Genomic DNA, 15,545 nt, shown 5'->3' on the forward strand with positions numbered 1-15,545 from the left:
CCTCCATCAGAGGGCAGGCAGAAGAAGCAAGTAGAACCACAATCCCACAGCGAGTAAAACAAACCACATTCCATAAAGTTAAGGACTTTCCTGGTGGCACAGATGGTAAAGAATCTGCCTGCAATGCAGGGAGACTAGGGTTTGATCCCTGGGTTGGGAAGATCCCCTGGAGAAGGGAATGGTAACCACTCCAGTATTCTTGCCTGGTGAATTCCATGGAGAGAGGAGCCTGGCAGGCTACTATCTATGGGATGCAAAAAGTCGGATGCGACTGAGAGACTAACACACAACCAGCATGAACAAGCAGAAAGTTACGTCCTAGATGAAGGGACAAGATAAAACCCCAGGAAAACAACTAAAACGTAGTGGAGACAGGCAACCTTCCAGAAAAAGAATTCAGAATGATAGTGAAGATGATTCGGGATCTTGGAAAAAGAATGGCAACAAAGATTGAGAAGATGCAAAAAATGTGTACCAAAGACCTAGAAGAACTAAAGAACAAACAAACAGATGAGTAGTACACTAGAAGGAATTCACAGCAGAATAACTGAGGCAGAAGAACAGATAAATGAGCTGGAGGACAGAATGGTGGAAATCACTGCCACAGAACAGAATACAGATAAAAGAATGAAAAGAAATGAAGACAGCCTAAGGGATCTCTGGGACAACATTAATCAGACCAACATTTGCATTACAGGGGTCCCAAAAGGAGAAAAGAAAAGACCTGAGAAAATATTTTAAGAGATAATAGCTGAAAACTTCCCTAACATGGAAAAGCAAATAGTTAACCAAGTCCAGGAAGCACAGAGAGTCCCAGGAAGGATAAACCCAAGGAGGAACACACCAAGACATATAACAAATCAAACTGACAAAAATTAAAGACAAAGATAAAATACTGAAAGCGACAACGGAAAAACGACAAATAACATACAAGGGAACTCCCATCAGGCTATCAGCTGATTTCTCAACAGAAACTCTATAATCCAGAAGGGAATGGCATGATATACTTAAAGTGAAATATAAGAACCAACAACCAAGAATACTCTATCCAATAAGACTCTCCTTCAGATCTGATGGAGAAATGAAAAGCTTTCCAGACAAGCAAGAGAGAATTCAGCACCACCAAACCAGCTTTACAACAAATGCTAAAGGAACTTCTCTAGGCAGGAAACAAGAGAAGAAAAAGACCTACCTACAGAAAATAACACCCCCCCCCCAAATTAAGAAAACAGTAATAGGATCATACATATTGATAATCACCTTAAATGTAAATGAATTAAAAGGACCAACCAAAAGAGATAGACTGGCTGAGCAGATGAAAACACACGGAAAACACGTGCACTCCCACTTACCACATCACTCTGCCTGATCCCCCAAATTGTATGTATTCATTTCATAGTTAGGTTAATCGTGTTTCCATTATGGCTTTCAATTGCAATTATCTTTTATTTTTTGTCTGGCTATTGATTGTGAGAACTGATAAACATCTTTTACTACTATGATTATGTAACTATTACCCACTTAATACCACCGTATCATGATTGGTCAACAGAAAAATAGAATTCTGTATCATCAAAACTACCATTAATAGGAAAACCTATAATCACTTTTTAAAATCCAGATGCACATCATAATTATCATGGGATATTTTTGGGGAAAAAAATGCCCAGATATTGCTTTTTCTTTTTTGCCAGAGCTCCAGTTATGTTTCTAATGAGCTGCTGCTGCTGCTAAGTCCCTTCAGTCATGTGCGACTCTGTGTGACCGCAGAGACAGCAGCCCACCAGGATCCCCAGTCCCTGGGATTCTCCAGGCAAGAACACTGGAGTGGGTTGCCATTTCCTTCTCCAATGCATGAAAAGTGAAAAGTGAAAGGGAAGGCGCTCAGTCATGTCCGACTCTTAGCGACCCCATGGACTGCAGCCTAGCAGGCTCCTCCGTTCATGGGATTTTCCAAGCAAGAGTGGGTTGCCATTGCCTTCTAATGGGCAGTCAGGTTTAAAAACAACTGGACTATATGAGGAGCTTTCACTTTTATTTAAGTTTGTTTCAGTTTTTCTATTTCATGTTCAGTTCAGTTGCTCAGTCATGTCCGACTCTTTGCCACCCCATGAATTGCAGCACACCAGGCCTCCCTGTCCATCACCAACTCCCGGATCATTGCTCCCATTTCATTTACTTTATATTTTCCAATTTCTCCATCTCTCCCCCTTTTTTTTTTTTTTTGATGGTCTTTCTCAAGCACAGTAGAAAAGCTTTAGTATACGTATATATAAATAATATGTATATTTTAGGAAATGAATTTTTGCCTAATTAAAAATTTTTTGACATTTTGATTCCATTTGTTCAAATTATGAATAGAATGCTAGATTTCTAATTTTAAAAAATATATGCAACAAGCAACAAAGGTTTACTGCATAGCACAGGGAACTATAGTCAATATCTTGTAATGGAAAATTTTAAAAATAATATGGGTATATATATAACTGAATCACACACCAAGAATTCTACTTTTTGAAATTTAGTAATGTTTATCTTTTTGCCAGTTTTTCTAAATCTCCTATGGACATCTAATAACAACATATGAGATACAAAATTTTAAATATATCTGTGTAGGATATAAGATTAATATACATTAATTAAACATAAATCTATACATTCAAGTTATTAACAATATCATTCAAGATGCTCTGATTCTTATTTTTTCTGCACTTCATAAAATATTCTTAGAGAAAAGTTAGTATGTCTCATTATGATTATATATTTTTTCTTTTCCCTTATATTTCTTCTGATGTATCCGTTTCTTTGTTATTAGGTGTCTAATGGTTTACAATGTCTATCTTCTTTGTGAACTTTTTATCATTAAAAAATATTCATCTTTGTTTCATTTAAAATAATTTAAAAATACAAATGAAAAACAGCATCATTATTTTAGTGTGCCTTTTCTCAGTGAGTTTTACCTTAAAATTATTTATTGGCTATTTGAATTATTTATGTGTAAGTATAAAAATTCCCTGTTCATTTCCTTTTTATCATTCCTCTTGAGTGTCTTTTCTTTTTATATTTATAGGTTCAGCTAGTTTAAGAATTCCATTGGCTAACTGAAATACCAAATTTTTTCTACAGAACTTGGTTATCACAGTTAAACCAAGAGCTGCTGACTGAGAAGTTATTAGCAGTTAATAAAGTCCAGGAATAGTAGTTTGGCATACTAATTAAGATTATAACCACTGGATTGAGAAGATCTGGGTTCTGATTCACTTTTGACCATTTATTTAACTCTTTGAACCTCTGTCTCCTCACCTATAAAATGCTTGAGATACCTACATCTTAAGACTGTTGTGAGGGGACATCCCTGGTAGTTCAGTGGCTAAGACTCTGCTCTCCCAATGAAGGAGACATGGGTTCAATTCCTGGGCAGGGAACTAGATCCAGTCTGCCACAACTAAAGATCAAAGATGCTGTGTGTGGCAACTAAGACCCAGCACAGACAAATAATTTTTTTTTTTTTAAGGGATACCCAGCTGTGGATGTGACTGGTGATAGAAGCAAGGTCCGATGCTGTAAAGAGCAATATTGCATAGGAACCTGGAATGTCAGGTCCATGAATCAAGGCAAATTGGAAGTGGTCAAACAAGAGATGGCAAGAGTGAATGTCGACATTCTAGGAATCAGCGAACTGAAATGGACTGGAATGGGTGAATTTAACTCAGATGAGCATTATATCTACTACTGCAGGCAGGAATCCCTCAGAAGAAATGGAGTGGCCACCATGGTCAACAAAAGAGTCCAAAATGCAGTACTTGGATGCAATCTCAAAAACGACAGAAGGATCTCTGTTTGTTTCCAAGGCAAACCATTCAATATCACAGTAATCCAAGTCTATACCCCCACCAGTAATGCTGAAGAAGCTGAAGTTGAACGGTTCTATGAAGACCTACAAGACCTTTTAGAACTAACACCCCAAAAAGATGTCCTTTTCATTATAGGGGACTGGAATGTAAAAGTAGGAAGTCAAGAAACACCTGGAGTAACAGGCAAATTTGGCCTTGGAATACGGAATGAAGCAGGGCAAAGACTGATAGAGTTTTGCCAAGAAAATGCACTGGTCATAACAAACACCCTCTTCCAACAACACAAGAGAAGACTCTAGACATGGACATCACCAGATGGTCAACACCAAAATCAGATTGATATATTCTTTGCAGCCAAAGATGGAGAAGCTCTATACAGTTGGCAAAAACAAGACCAGGAGCTGACTGTAGCTCAGACCATGAACTCCTTATTGCCAAATTCAGACTTAAATTGAAGAAAGTAGGGAAAACCACTACACCATTCAGGTATGACCTAAATCAAATCCCTTATGATTATACAGTGGAAGTGAGAAATAGATTTAAGGGCCTAGATCTGATAGAGTGCCTGAGGAACTATGGAATGAGGTTTGTGACACTGTACAAGAGACAGGGATCAAGAGCATTCCCATGGAAAAGAAATGCAAAAAAGCAAAATGGCTGTCTGGGGAGGCCTTACAAATAGCTGTGAAAAGAAGAGAAGCGAAAAGCAAAGGAGAAAAGGAAAGATATAAACATCTGAATGCAGAGTTCCAAAGAATAGCAAGAAGAGATAAGAAAGCCTTCCTCAGCAATCAATGCAAAGAAATAGAGGCAAACAACAGAATGGGAAAGACTAGGGATCTCTTCAAGAAAATCAGAGATACCAGAGGAACATTTCATGCAAGGATGGGCTCGATAAAGGACAGAAATGGTATGGACCTAACAGAAGCAGAAGATATTAAGAAGAGATGGCAAGAATACACAAAGAACCATACAAAAAAGATCTTCACGACCCAGATAATCATGATGGTGTGGTCACTGACCTAGAGCCAGACATCCTGGAATGTGAAGTCAAGTGGGCCTTAGAAAGCATCACTACGAACAAAGCTAGTGGAGGTGATGGAATTCCAGTTGAGCTATTTCAAATCCCGAAAGATGATGCTGTGAAAGTGCTTTACTCAATATGCCAGCAAATTTGGAAAACTCAGCAGTGGCCACAGGACTGGAAAAGGTCAGTTTTCATTCCAATCCCAAAGAAAGGCAATGCCAAAGAATGCTCAAACTACCGCACAACTGCACTCATCTCACATGCTAGTAAAGTAATGCTCAAAATTCTCCAAGCCAGGTTTCAGCAATACGTGAACCGTAACTTACTGATGTTCAAGCTGGTTTGAGAAAAGGCAGAGGAACCAGAGATCAAATTACCAACATCCGCTGGATCATGGAAAAAGCATGAGAGTTCCAGAAAAACATCTATTTCTGCTTTACTGACTATGCCAAAGCCTTTGACTGTGTGGGTCACAATAAACTGTGGAAAATTCTGAAAGACATGGGAATACCAGACCACCTGATCTGCCTCTTGAGAAATTTGTATGCAGGTCAGGAAGCAACAGTTAGAACTGGACATCGAACAACAGACTGGTTCCAAATAGGAAAAGGAGTTCGTCAAGGCTGTATATTGTCACCCTGCTTATTTAACTTATATGCAGATTACATCATGAGAAACACTGGACTGGAAGAAACACAAGCTGGAATCAAGATTGCCGGGAGAAATATCAGTAACCTCAGATATGCAGATGACACCACCCTTATGGCACAAAGTGAAGAGGAACTCAAAAGCCTCTTGATGAAAGTGAAAGTGGAGAGTGAAAAACTTGGCTTAAAGCTCAACATTCAGAAAACTAAGATCGTGGCATCCAGTCCCACCACTTCATGGGAAATAGATGGGGAAACAGTGGAAACAGTGTCAGACTTTATTTTTCTGGGCTCCAAAATCACTGCAGATGGTGACTGCAGCCATGAAATTAAAAGACGCTTACTCCTTGGAAGGAAAGTTATGACCAACCTAGATGGGATATTCAAAAGCAGAGACATTACTTTGCCAACAAAGGTTCGTCTAGTCAAGGCTATGGTTTTTCCTGTGGTCATGTATGGATGTGAGAGTTGGACTGTGAAGAAGGCTGAGCACCGAAGAATTGATGCTTTTGAACTGTGGTATTGGAGAAGACTCTTGAGAGTCCCTTGGACTGCAAGGAGATCCAACCAGTCCATTCTGAAGGGGATCAGCCCTGGGATTTCTTTGGAAGGAATGATGCTAAAGCTGAAACTTCAGTACTTTGGCCACCTCTTGCGAAGAGTTGACTCATTGGAAAAAGACTCTGATGCTGGGAGGGATTGGGGGCAGGAGGAGTAGGGGATGACAGAGGATGAGATGGCTGGATGGCATCACTGACTCGATGGACATGGGTCTGAGTGAACTCCGGGAGTTGTTGATGGATACAGGGAGGCCTGGCGTGCTGTGATTCATGGGGTCGCAAAGAGTTGGACACGACTGAGCGATTGATCTGATCTGATCTGATGTTAACAGTTAACACAAGGCCTGGCACATAAGCACTCAATAAGTAACAATTACTGTTAAACTACAAAATATTTCAAAACAAGTTGATAAATAAATGAAATCAGTTCTTTATACAAGGTATTAGAAGAGTATTTTCTACATCTTTTACTCAAATAATCCTTAGCCAGGTAAGAAATATCTTTGGGCTTCCCTGATGGCTCAGAGGATAAAAGAATCGGCGTGCGATGCCTGAGACCTGGGTTTGATACCTGTGTCAGGGACATCTCCTGGAGAAGTAAATGGCTACCCATTCCAGTATTCTTACTTGGAGAATTCCATGGATAGAGGAAATATCTTTAGGGATTAGTAATGCAGGTTGGACAAAAGGAGGGGAAGAAAAAAAGAAAAAAGAATGATCCTATTCTATTAATACAAGAAAAAGAAAAAAAAATTGAACAGAAACTTCTGCTTAGCATTTTAGATTTCTCTTAAATCATTCACCTTCTATAGTAAAACATAATCACAATTTCAAAAAATATCTTTATAATGCAAGAGGCAGTAGTGAAAGTCGCTCAGTCATGTCTGACTTTTTGTGACCCCATGGACTATACAGTCCATGAAATTCTCTAGTCCAGAATACTGGAGTGGGTAGCCTTTCCCTTTTCCAGGGTATCTTCCCTGACCCAGGGATTGAACCCAGGTCTCCCACATTACAGGCAGATTCTTTACCAGCTGGACCACAAGGGAAGCCCAAGAATACTGGAGTGGGTAGCCTATTCCTTCGCCAACAGATCTTCCCAACCCAGGAATCGAACCTGGGTCTCCTGCATTGTAGGCAGATTCTTTACCAACTGAGCTATCAGGGAAGCCATTAGAGTCAGAATACTATACAAATACATTTAACATTATAATTGAATACACCTAAGCCTCCAGAAATATTTCACTAAATATAAAAACAATTCTGAGTAAACCAAAGTTTAATATACAAATAATGAGAAATTCTATGATAACTGAGCTTTGGTAAATCTTTCATCATTTGCTTGATGAATAAAAGGTAAAAACATAGAAATTATTTTAAACAGACCACTTCAAGAGTTATTTATATAAGCCCTTTTTCATTTTCTGTAACAATGAGAAAATGCTGTTATAATAGTGACCGTGAGGCACAGCAAAAATCCTACAAGTGGACTTCTAAATTAAAGGAAAGATGAAACAGATATATACAGGATACACATTCAGTGTGTTAGAAATCAGTTAAGCAATAAGCCCCTTTTCTGACTATTTTCAATAAATACTAATTTGCTGCAACCTTAAGAGAAACAAAAAAATACAAACTCTCTTGAGGACAGGCACTTGATTTTATTTACCTCTGTATTTCCAACACCTAAAACAAAGCCTAGTATACAGCAAGCACTCAATAAACACTTGTTAATAACAAGAACACTTAAGATTTATGTTTTATATGCTCATTTTAAAATCAATCCGTCTTAGAAGCAATATCCACATGCCCAGTTTCTGCTTTCAGTTGTAACTTGGTTACTTGCTTGCCTTTAAAAAGTCACTTTCTTGGAGCTCTTTTTCTACATTCTATGAATTCTAATACATGCTCTCCTATCTCGCGTGATCTTTGGTTAAGACTCAGTTAATGGAAGTGAAAATGTGTTGCAAAGTATAAACCACCATATAAATGTCAATGTTTACTGTTTCAAGCATTTGGCAGAGTAAGTTAGGGCATACATAATTTTGCATGGTAAGTCACTTCAGTTGTGTACAACTCTTTGCGACCCTATGGAATGCAGTCTGCTAGGCTTCTCTGTCCATGCGATTCTCCAGGCAAGAATACTGGAGTGGGTTGCCCTGCCCCACTCCAAGGGATACATAAGTTTGAAGTGAAGCGTAAGTGTCGCACAGTCTTGTCTGACTCTTTGAGGTGATAAATTCAAATCTCTTCATGTTAACCTCACTAATAAAATGTTAAAATACCTTTTACATTTTCTTTAAAGGTATTCAGTATTTACCTATAATTTGACTAATCTTTTTTCCCTGGTGGCTCAGATAGTAAAGAATCTGCCTGCAATGCAGGAGACCGGAGTTCGATCCCTAGGTCAGAAAAATCCCCTGGAGAAGGAAATGGCAACCCACTTCAGTATCCTTGACTGGAAAATCCCACGGACAGAGGAGTCTGGTGGGCTACAGTCGATGGGGTCTCAAAGAGTTGGACATGACTTAGCGCCTAACATACACATAATTCGACTAATCTTTTTATTAGGAAAGCCTTGCAGCATCTATATTTTATTGATGTATGCTAAAATGTTACTACATTGATGTATGCTAAAATGTTACTACTAATTAACATATGTAGGCCAGAATCAGGATTTAACCCTCACTCTGTTAATATACCCTGGTGGCTCAGATGGTAAAGAATCCGCCTGCAAAACAGGAGATCCAAGTTGGATCCAAGAGTTGGGAAGATCCCCTGGAGATGGGAATGGCAACCCACTCCAGTATTCTTGCCTGGAGAATTCCATGACAGAGGAACTTGGCAGGTTACCCGCCATGGGATCATAAAGAGTTGGACACGATTGAAGCAACTTAGCCTGCACACATGCACTGGTAATATTAATGTGGTAGAGAGAAAAGAATAGGACTTGATATTATAAGATTTAGATTTCAATTTTGGCTAAATCATCTTCTAACTGGGGCACAAATTTTACATTTTAAGAATATTTTAATTAATATTTGCTGGGTATTTATCTGCCAGGCACCATTCAGAGCACTTCACATGATTTGACTCTCTTAATTCTCACAACAGCCCTAGGCTGTTGTTATGATTGTTATCTATCTATGAGGTAGACACTCTGCTCACTTCTCAGATAAGGAAAGCAAAACAGGGAGGTTAGACACAGGCCCAAGGCCCGAGAGCAGGTGGAGACTGCACTGGGATTCAAACCCAGGTCTTAGACACCAATATGCACAGCTCTAACTACCCGGCTGTACTAGGCACCCCAGGTGCCTCAACTTCCCTCTGAGGATAACAGTACTCCATAGGATTCTTTGTGACAATGAAATGATATAAAACATTTTGAAATACCTGACAAGGAATACATAATTAATAATCAACACAGAGACTTCCTGGTGGTCTAATGGCTAAGACTCTGCACTCCCAATGCAGGGGGCCCAGGTTCGATCCCATGTCAGGAACTAGATCCCTACATGCTGCATCTACAGACTCCAAATGCCACAACTAAAAACAAAACAAAACAAAAATGAACCCACACGCCTCAACAAACACAGAAGATTCTGAACGCTGCAAATAAGATCTAGCATAGCCAAACATTTTTTTTTTTAATATTAAAAATAAAACTTTTTTTCTCCAAGTATTTTAAATAAAATGTTCTCTTCCCTGTGACTTTTATTTACTTTCTAACCATTTCAAATTATAAATTATACTGTTCTGTTGGTCTTTTTTGTGGGGAGGGTGGCAAGTCAGTGTAAAAATTCATTAAAAATAAAACAAAGAGCATAGCTGAGTGGGATCATTTTAAGTATAAAGAACCAAAGCAGAAAAGATCTTTACATAATATTCTTGAATACTAAAAAGACAAAGTTATGAAACATCTGAAAGTTAATACCAAAAGATCAATGGATTAAATGTTATCTAAATATATTTCAATTCAACAGAAACTTATGTAATCTCAATGGGAACGTTCTGATTTTGGCAAAGGTTTTCTAGCTTTCCTTTCTTGTTGAAAGGGCTTAAATTTGGATGTGTGTGGGCTAACTGTAGACTGATTATTTTTTCTAGTTAATAGTATTTACTTGTTTCATTGTAAGAATTATACGAAGAAATTATAGTCTTTTTCCACTTTTTCCACTGTTAGCAATAATGAAGGTATCTGGGGTACAGCTGTCCGATTATACAAACACATTTCAAATGCCTTTCTAGCTAACTAGCTTTCAAAAAGTTAAACCTTAACTGCACAAGTAGATTTATAACTCTACTAAACCTTTTTATTTACCCTCATAAACTGTTAAACACATAATATCTGCACTCCATCAACTATAATTTGTTAGCTCTAAGATTTTTTTCTTCCTACTTTGTACTAAAGATTCAAAAGATGAAAAAAGTTATCCTCATTAGTACCAATCAGACACATTTTGGAGTATGGAATTAAAGATTTTTCAAAGACCTAAAAATGAGGAGAAAATGGACAAGGTCAAAGGAGTCTTGGGTTCTAGTCCTGCAAAAGTAGAATGAGCAGCTGAATGGACAAAATTCCCACATGTAGTCTATGCAAATTGAAAAAAAAAGGAGAAAGAGTAGGTATTTCAGTCTTTTCCTGTTAAAAATAATATCCTCAATCCCAGGCCCAAAATCTTCTTTAATTAAAAAGATTATTGGTCATAGAACGCTAAGCTAGATCTTAATTAGTAAATACTCCCTGTTCTTCTGTGGATTAGGACCTGAATTTTTCCAAAATGCCTAATTTAAGAGTCAAACCATTTAAATCAGTGGGAGTTAATAATGAATAGGGCTGTCAGTAAGTTTCTCCTTTATTTCACACTAGTGGCAAAAAACTTCCTTGGGAATTGATGCTACACATTTTCATTGGATGAGCCCTAACGGTAGGATGAACCCTGATCCAACATTTAGGAGAACTGCAGGACACAGCGCTGCCTCCACACATCAGCTGGCTGTGTGACTGTGGACCAGTCATGTCACTGCCCCGGCTTCTGCTTCCTCATTTTCAGGATGGTCTGTCCTTCGTTGACCATCCAAACTCGATTCATCCAGAGAGACTGAGCTGTTGAGGAATTCTGTATTCCAAATAGTTCTGTTTTGTTCTGGGTCTATCATGCTACTTCTGTAACTGTTACTCCCCATATAAAGATACTGAAAGCATATGAAAGCATGCCAAGTTTGTGGTTTGAATTCTCAAGGTATTAAATGACTTAACATAGTGACTACTTCAAAATGACTGAGCGCTTAGGGTTTAAAAAAAAAATAAAGCCTCCAAGAAGATGCTTTCAGTTAGTGTTTATAAATGCACCTCAAACCTCACATCAGTTTATCTTCTGGATACCTACTTTCTTGGTGATTAATTCTCCAAGTATTATTCCATTCCATCTTGAAATATGCTTATTTCATACAAGGGTTAACAGGGACAAAACTGACACTTCGGGCCTTGATCACTGTGTGGGAAACTGTGCCGCGCACTACTGGATACTGAAGAGCCTTCGTGGCCTCTGCCCACTATTTGTACCAGCACCACTCCACTCGCACAAGGGGTGGCCACCAAAAATGTCTCTAGACATTGCCTCTGATAACGTCCCAAGGGTGGGGGTGGAGGGAATACCCATGGTAGAAAACCACCGATTTAAAGAACAACGCTTCATTTTACACAGCTAACTAACTCCGCCAAAGTCTCTTTCCACAGCTCCAAACCACCTTTAAGAAAAGTGGCTAGCCTAGGTTAGCAGGCTGAAACTGCTTCTTGACGGCGAAAGAACAGACCAAAGATCTTCAGAAGCCCTTCGCCGCCACAGCTTGATCAAGAGTGTGGAAAGGCAAACACGAGCGTGCCCACGAACTCCACCAGAGACTACCTCTATTATCTTCACCGTGAGCTACGTGCATTCGAAAGGAAGCACACGCGTTTCTGAAATAGGCACGCTTTGAACCATCAAGGTGGGAACCATCAACAGGCAGCAAGTCTCCGGATGTTCTCATTTAAGACTGGGACAACCCTGGGCAGCTCCGACCGGGCCTCCGGGTGCGGGGTGCGGGCGCCCAGCTCCCGCCACGCCCACCCGACGTCACCCGTTACACAACGCCCTCCACCACCCCCACCCACACCGGCTTATGCAATTCTGCCTCCCGCGGCTTCCAATTGCCCCGGTGACTTTTGCGGGAGACCAAGGTATATACGTTGCACGCCCAGCCTCGGCTGGGGATCCTCTTCCCCGCCCCGGCAAGGAGTCTCCCCGCGGCGGACCCGGCCCGGGCGGCCAATTACCGGAAAGAGCGCGGCAGGAAGCGAGCCGACGCTCAGGCTCGCCCAACTCCCTCCCCATCCCGCGCTCGCGCGGCCTCGCCCGGCCACCCGCTCCGCGCCGCTCCACTCGGGGCGCGCCCGCCACAGCGCCAGGCCGAGGCGGAGGAAACCCCGCGCCGCGTCACAGTCGGCTCCAGGGCGATCCCCATTGTGACCGAAGCACCTCGGGGCGCCGCCCCTTCCCACACACACACCCCCCAAAACACACACACCCCGGGACCCCAAGACGCAAGCCCTGGGCGGCAGCCGGCCTGGGGCGCAGACGAGCTTGGGGCCACCCCGCGCGTCGGGGAAGGAAGGGTGCGGTCGCGGGGCCCGCGCGCTCACCTGCTCGCAGCTCCTCGCAGGCGGCGGCCAGGGCCTCCCGGTAGCGCCCCTGGTGCAGCAGCTCCCCGAGCCGGCCGGCCGCCCGGGCTCGCTCCCGCTGGCCCGGGAACCACTTTTCGGCCAGGTGGTTGAGAACGACGCTGGTCCTGAAGCCGGAGGCGGCGATGGCGGTGGCCGGAGGCGGCCGCGGGGAGGTCCCCGGGGTATCGGCGGCCGCGGCGGGTGGCAGCCGGTCTCGGCAGAGGCGGCAGCGCGCACGGAGCTCTCTCCGCAGGCAGCGGCGGCAGTAGCTGTGGCCACAGGGCACTGTCACCGGCTCGCTGAGGAAGCCCCGGCAGCCCAGGCAGCTAAGCAGCCCTCCGGCGCTAACGCCGCGGTGGGCGCCCCCCGCCGGGCTCGCGCTCCAGCCCAAGCCGTGGCGGAGCCGGTAGTTGAACACCAGGCAGTCTACCAGGGTGCCGAGGCACTCGGGCCTGACCGGGGCCCCGCGGCGCAGCGCCGCCGCGTACGCCTCCAGCGCGCCCTTCAGGTGGCCGCCCAGCGCCAGCAGCTCGCCCCGGCGGAGCAGCAGCTCCCAGCGCTCCGACTCCGCGGCCGCGCGCTCCAGCCGGTCGCCGCCGCCGCCGCCGCCCACTTCCCAGAACCGGCCCTGCCTCTGCGGCCGCGAGTCCACCTCCTGGCTCCCTCCCGGGGAGCTCCTCGCTACGGCCGGGGAAGACATGGCCCGCGGACGGCTGCTCTGCCGCCGCCCGCCGCCACGGTCCCGGAGCCTCCGGGGCGCGCGGCTCCGCACGCGGCCCGCGAGCAGGGGGGCGTGGCGCGCGGACACGGCGGGGCGGCGCGCGCCCGGGAAGCCCCGGGGGCGGGGCGCGGCGGGCGCGGGGCGGGGCCGGGCTGCGCGGCGGCTCCCGGGACTCCCCCGCACGGCCCGCGGCCGGGTCCCGGAGGAGGCGACCGCCGGCCCCGCCCCTGCCGAAGCCCCTCCTGGCGGGAGACGCGAGGTCAGATGATCCCCCGGCGGGGATCTAATTGGCTTCTCCGGAAAGAAGGGCCTGGCTTGTAACTGAACAAAGCACGGAGGAGTCCGATGCTCCATCCCCCACCTGATTGCTCCGCCGGAGCCCTCACCCCCACCCCCTCAGTCATAGATTCTCCCCTAACCCCTGCTTCGTTGGCACTTCTCCGCCGGGCAAGCCGGCCTCGCTGGACTGAGGCCCAAATCACCATCCCTCTCCTGACATAAACGCCCACCTAAGTTGGGACCCGCCCCCCCGTTCCTGTCCCCTGGGATCTTCCCAGTGTAGTTTACCACAGGTCCGGTGCTCCTCTGCATTTTTACTTGTTTATGCCCAACTTACAGATGGACACGTAGAGGCCGAGGTCTCAGGGACGCGCACAGTCAGTGGGACGACTCAGTGACTCCCTGAGTCTAGAGTAGGTCAACTTTAGGAACGAAATGTGGCTCAGATGGTAAAGAAATCTGCCTGCAATGCGGGAGACCTGGGTTGCCATGCCCTTCTCCAGGGGAGCTCTGGAGAATTCCATGGACAGAGGAGCCTAATCGGCTATAGCCCATGGGGTCTCAAAGAGTCAGACACTGAGCAACTAACATTCTACACACACACTACCTACCTGACACGACTCCCTGAAGAGTGTAAGACAATTTTGCTTGGTGCCAAATTACTGCTGCTTTTCTAGTTTAAAACTCAGTCCCCCATGTCGAGGGAGGAAGCCCACAGGTTCCTCTCCACATTTCATTTACTACCGCACAACTGGCTAAGGCCTACATTTGGCATTTTTTAAAGAGAAAACGCCAGGATGAATGTTTTTCACGGGGCAGTTACCCTATCACTGCAACCCAAGCGAGGTCTGCAGTTTTGCCCACAGGAGAAGCAAAATGATCTGGTTTTTGTATAATGGGTTATAGTTCCTTGAAACTTGGTGGCAACCAGTTTAAAGCTCTCTGTTGAAAGTATTTATAGATTTGATTGTAGGGTACTAAATTGTTAGGGGCTTCCCCGGTGGCCCAGGCACTAAAGAATCCACTTACAATGTGGGAGACCTAGGTTGGATCCCTGGGTGGGCAAGATCCCCTGTAGGAGGGTATGGCAACCCACTCCAGTATTCTTGCCTGGAGAATCCCCATGGACAGAGGAGCCTGACGGGCTACAGTTCATTGGGTCAAAAAGAGTCAGACACTACTATGCGACTACACACAGCGCACGGCATAGATTGTTAAAGCTGTCCTTTTTTCAAAGGTTAGAAACAATAGCCCAGAGAGGGAAAGCTATTTGCCCAAAATCACACAGCTCAAAATATACAAAGGTTTAAAATCACTTTACTCTTTCTGCTATTATTAGATCTTAAATAAAAATATTTCACATGAGATTTTCAAAACAGCTGAAGAGAACATTAACCTGAGCATTGTATGGCTGAACCTGGCTAACGGTTCCATCAGCATCCCTCTTTATACAGAACAGGCAGTTAGGCTCAAAACTGCTTTGAGTTACACGTATTTCTACTACACAACTAGCAAATCTCCCTGCCCCCAAGGGAACAAGGAAAAAGCCAAGGCGCCTGTTCCTATAGGGTGCAGAGTTCACTCATCATCCACACTGAACCTAAGCAAATTGGAGCTGAAACCCTAGGAGCAACTTCCAATCAATTGAGGTGGGGTGTATTACTATTGATTTACAAGCACAACCCTGAATCTGATTCCAGGCCCCTGAGTTACTGCCATCCTTCAATACACTGAAGAATGACATTAGTCAG

The 15,545-nt window shown here is 44.0% G+C and overlaps 1 protein-coding gene across 1 annotated transcript in view; it reads right to left on the reverse strand.

Moving 5' to 3' along the window:
• Positions 1–13,564, reverse strand: part of LONRF1 (LON peptidase N-terminal domain and ring finger 1) — a 49,936-nt gene extending 36,372 nt beyond the window's left edge. Inside the window, exon 1 of the mRNA XM_055567224.1 lies at positions 12,774–13,564. Coding sequence (XP_055423199.1) covers positions 12,774–13,494 — 721 coding nt within the window. The 5' untranslated portion in view covers positions 13,495–13,564. The remainder of the gene's footprint in view (positions 1–12,773) is intronic.
• Positions 13,565–15,545: the final 1,981 nt, after the last annotated feature.

This window comes from Bubalus kerabau, chromosome 2 (genome assembly GCF_029407905.1).
Source record: "Bubalus kerabau isolate K-KA32 ecotype Philippines breed swamp buffalo chromosome 2, PCC_UOA_SB_1v2, whole genome shotgun sequence".
Taxonomy (NCBI): Eukaryota; Metazoa; Chordata; class Mammalia; order Artiodactyla; family Bovidae; genus Bubalus; species Bubalus kerabau.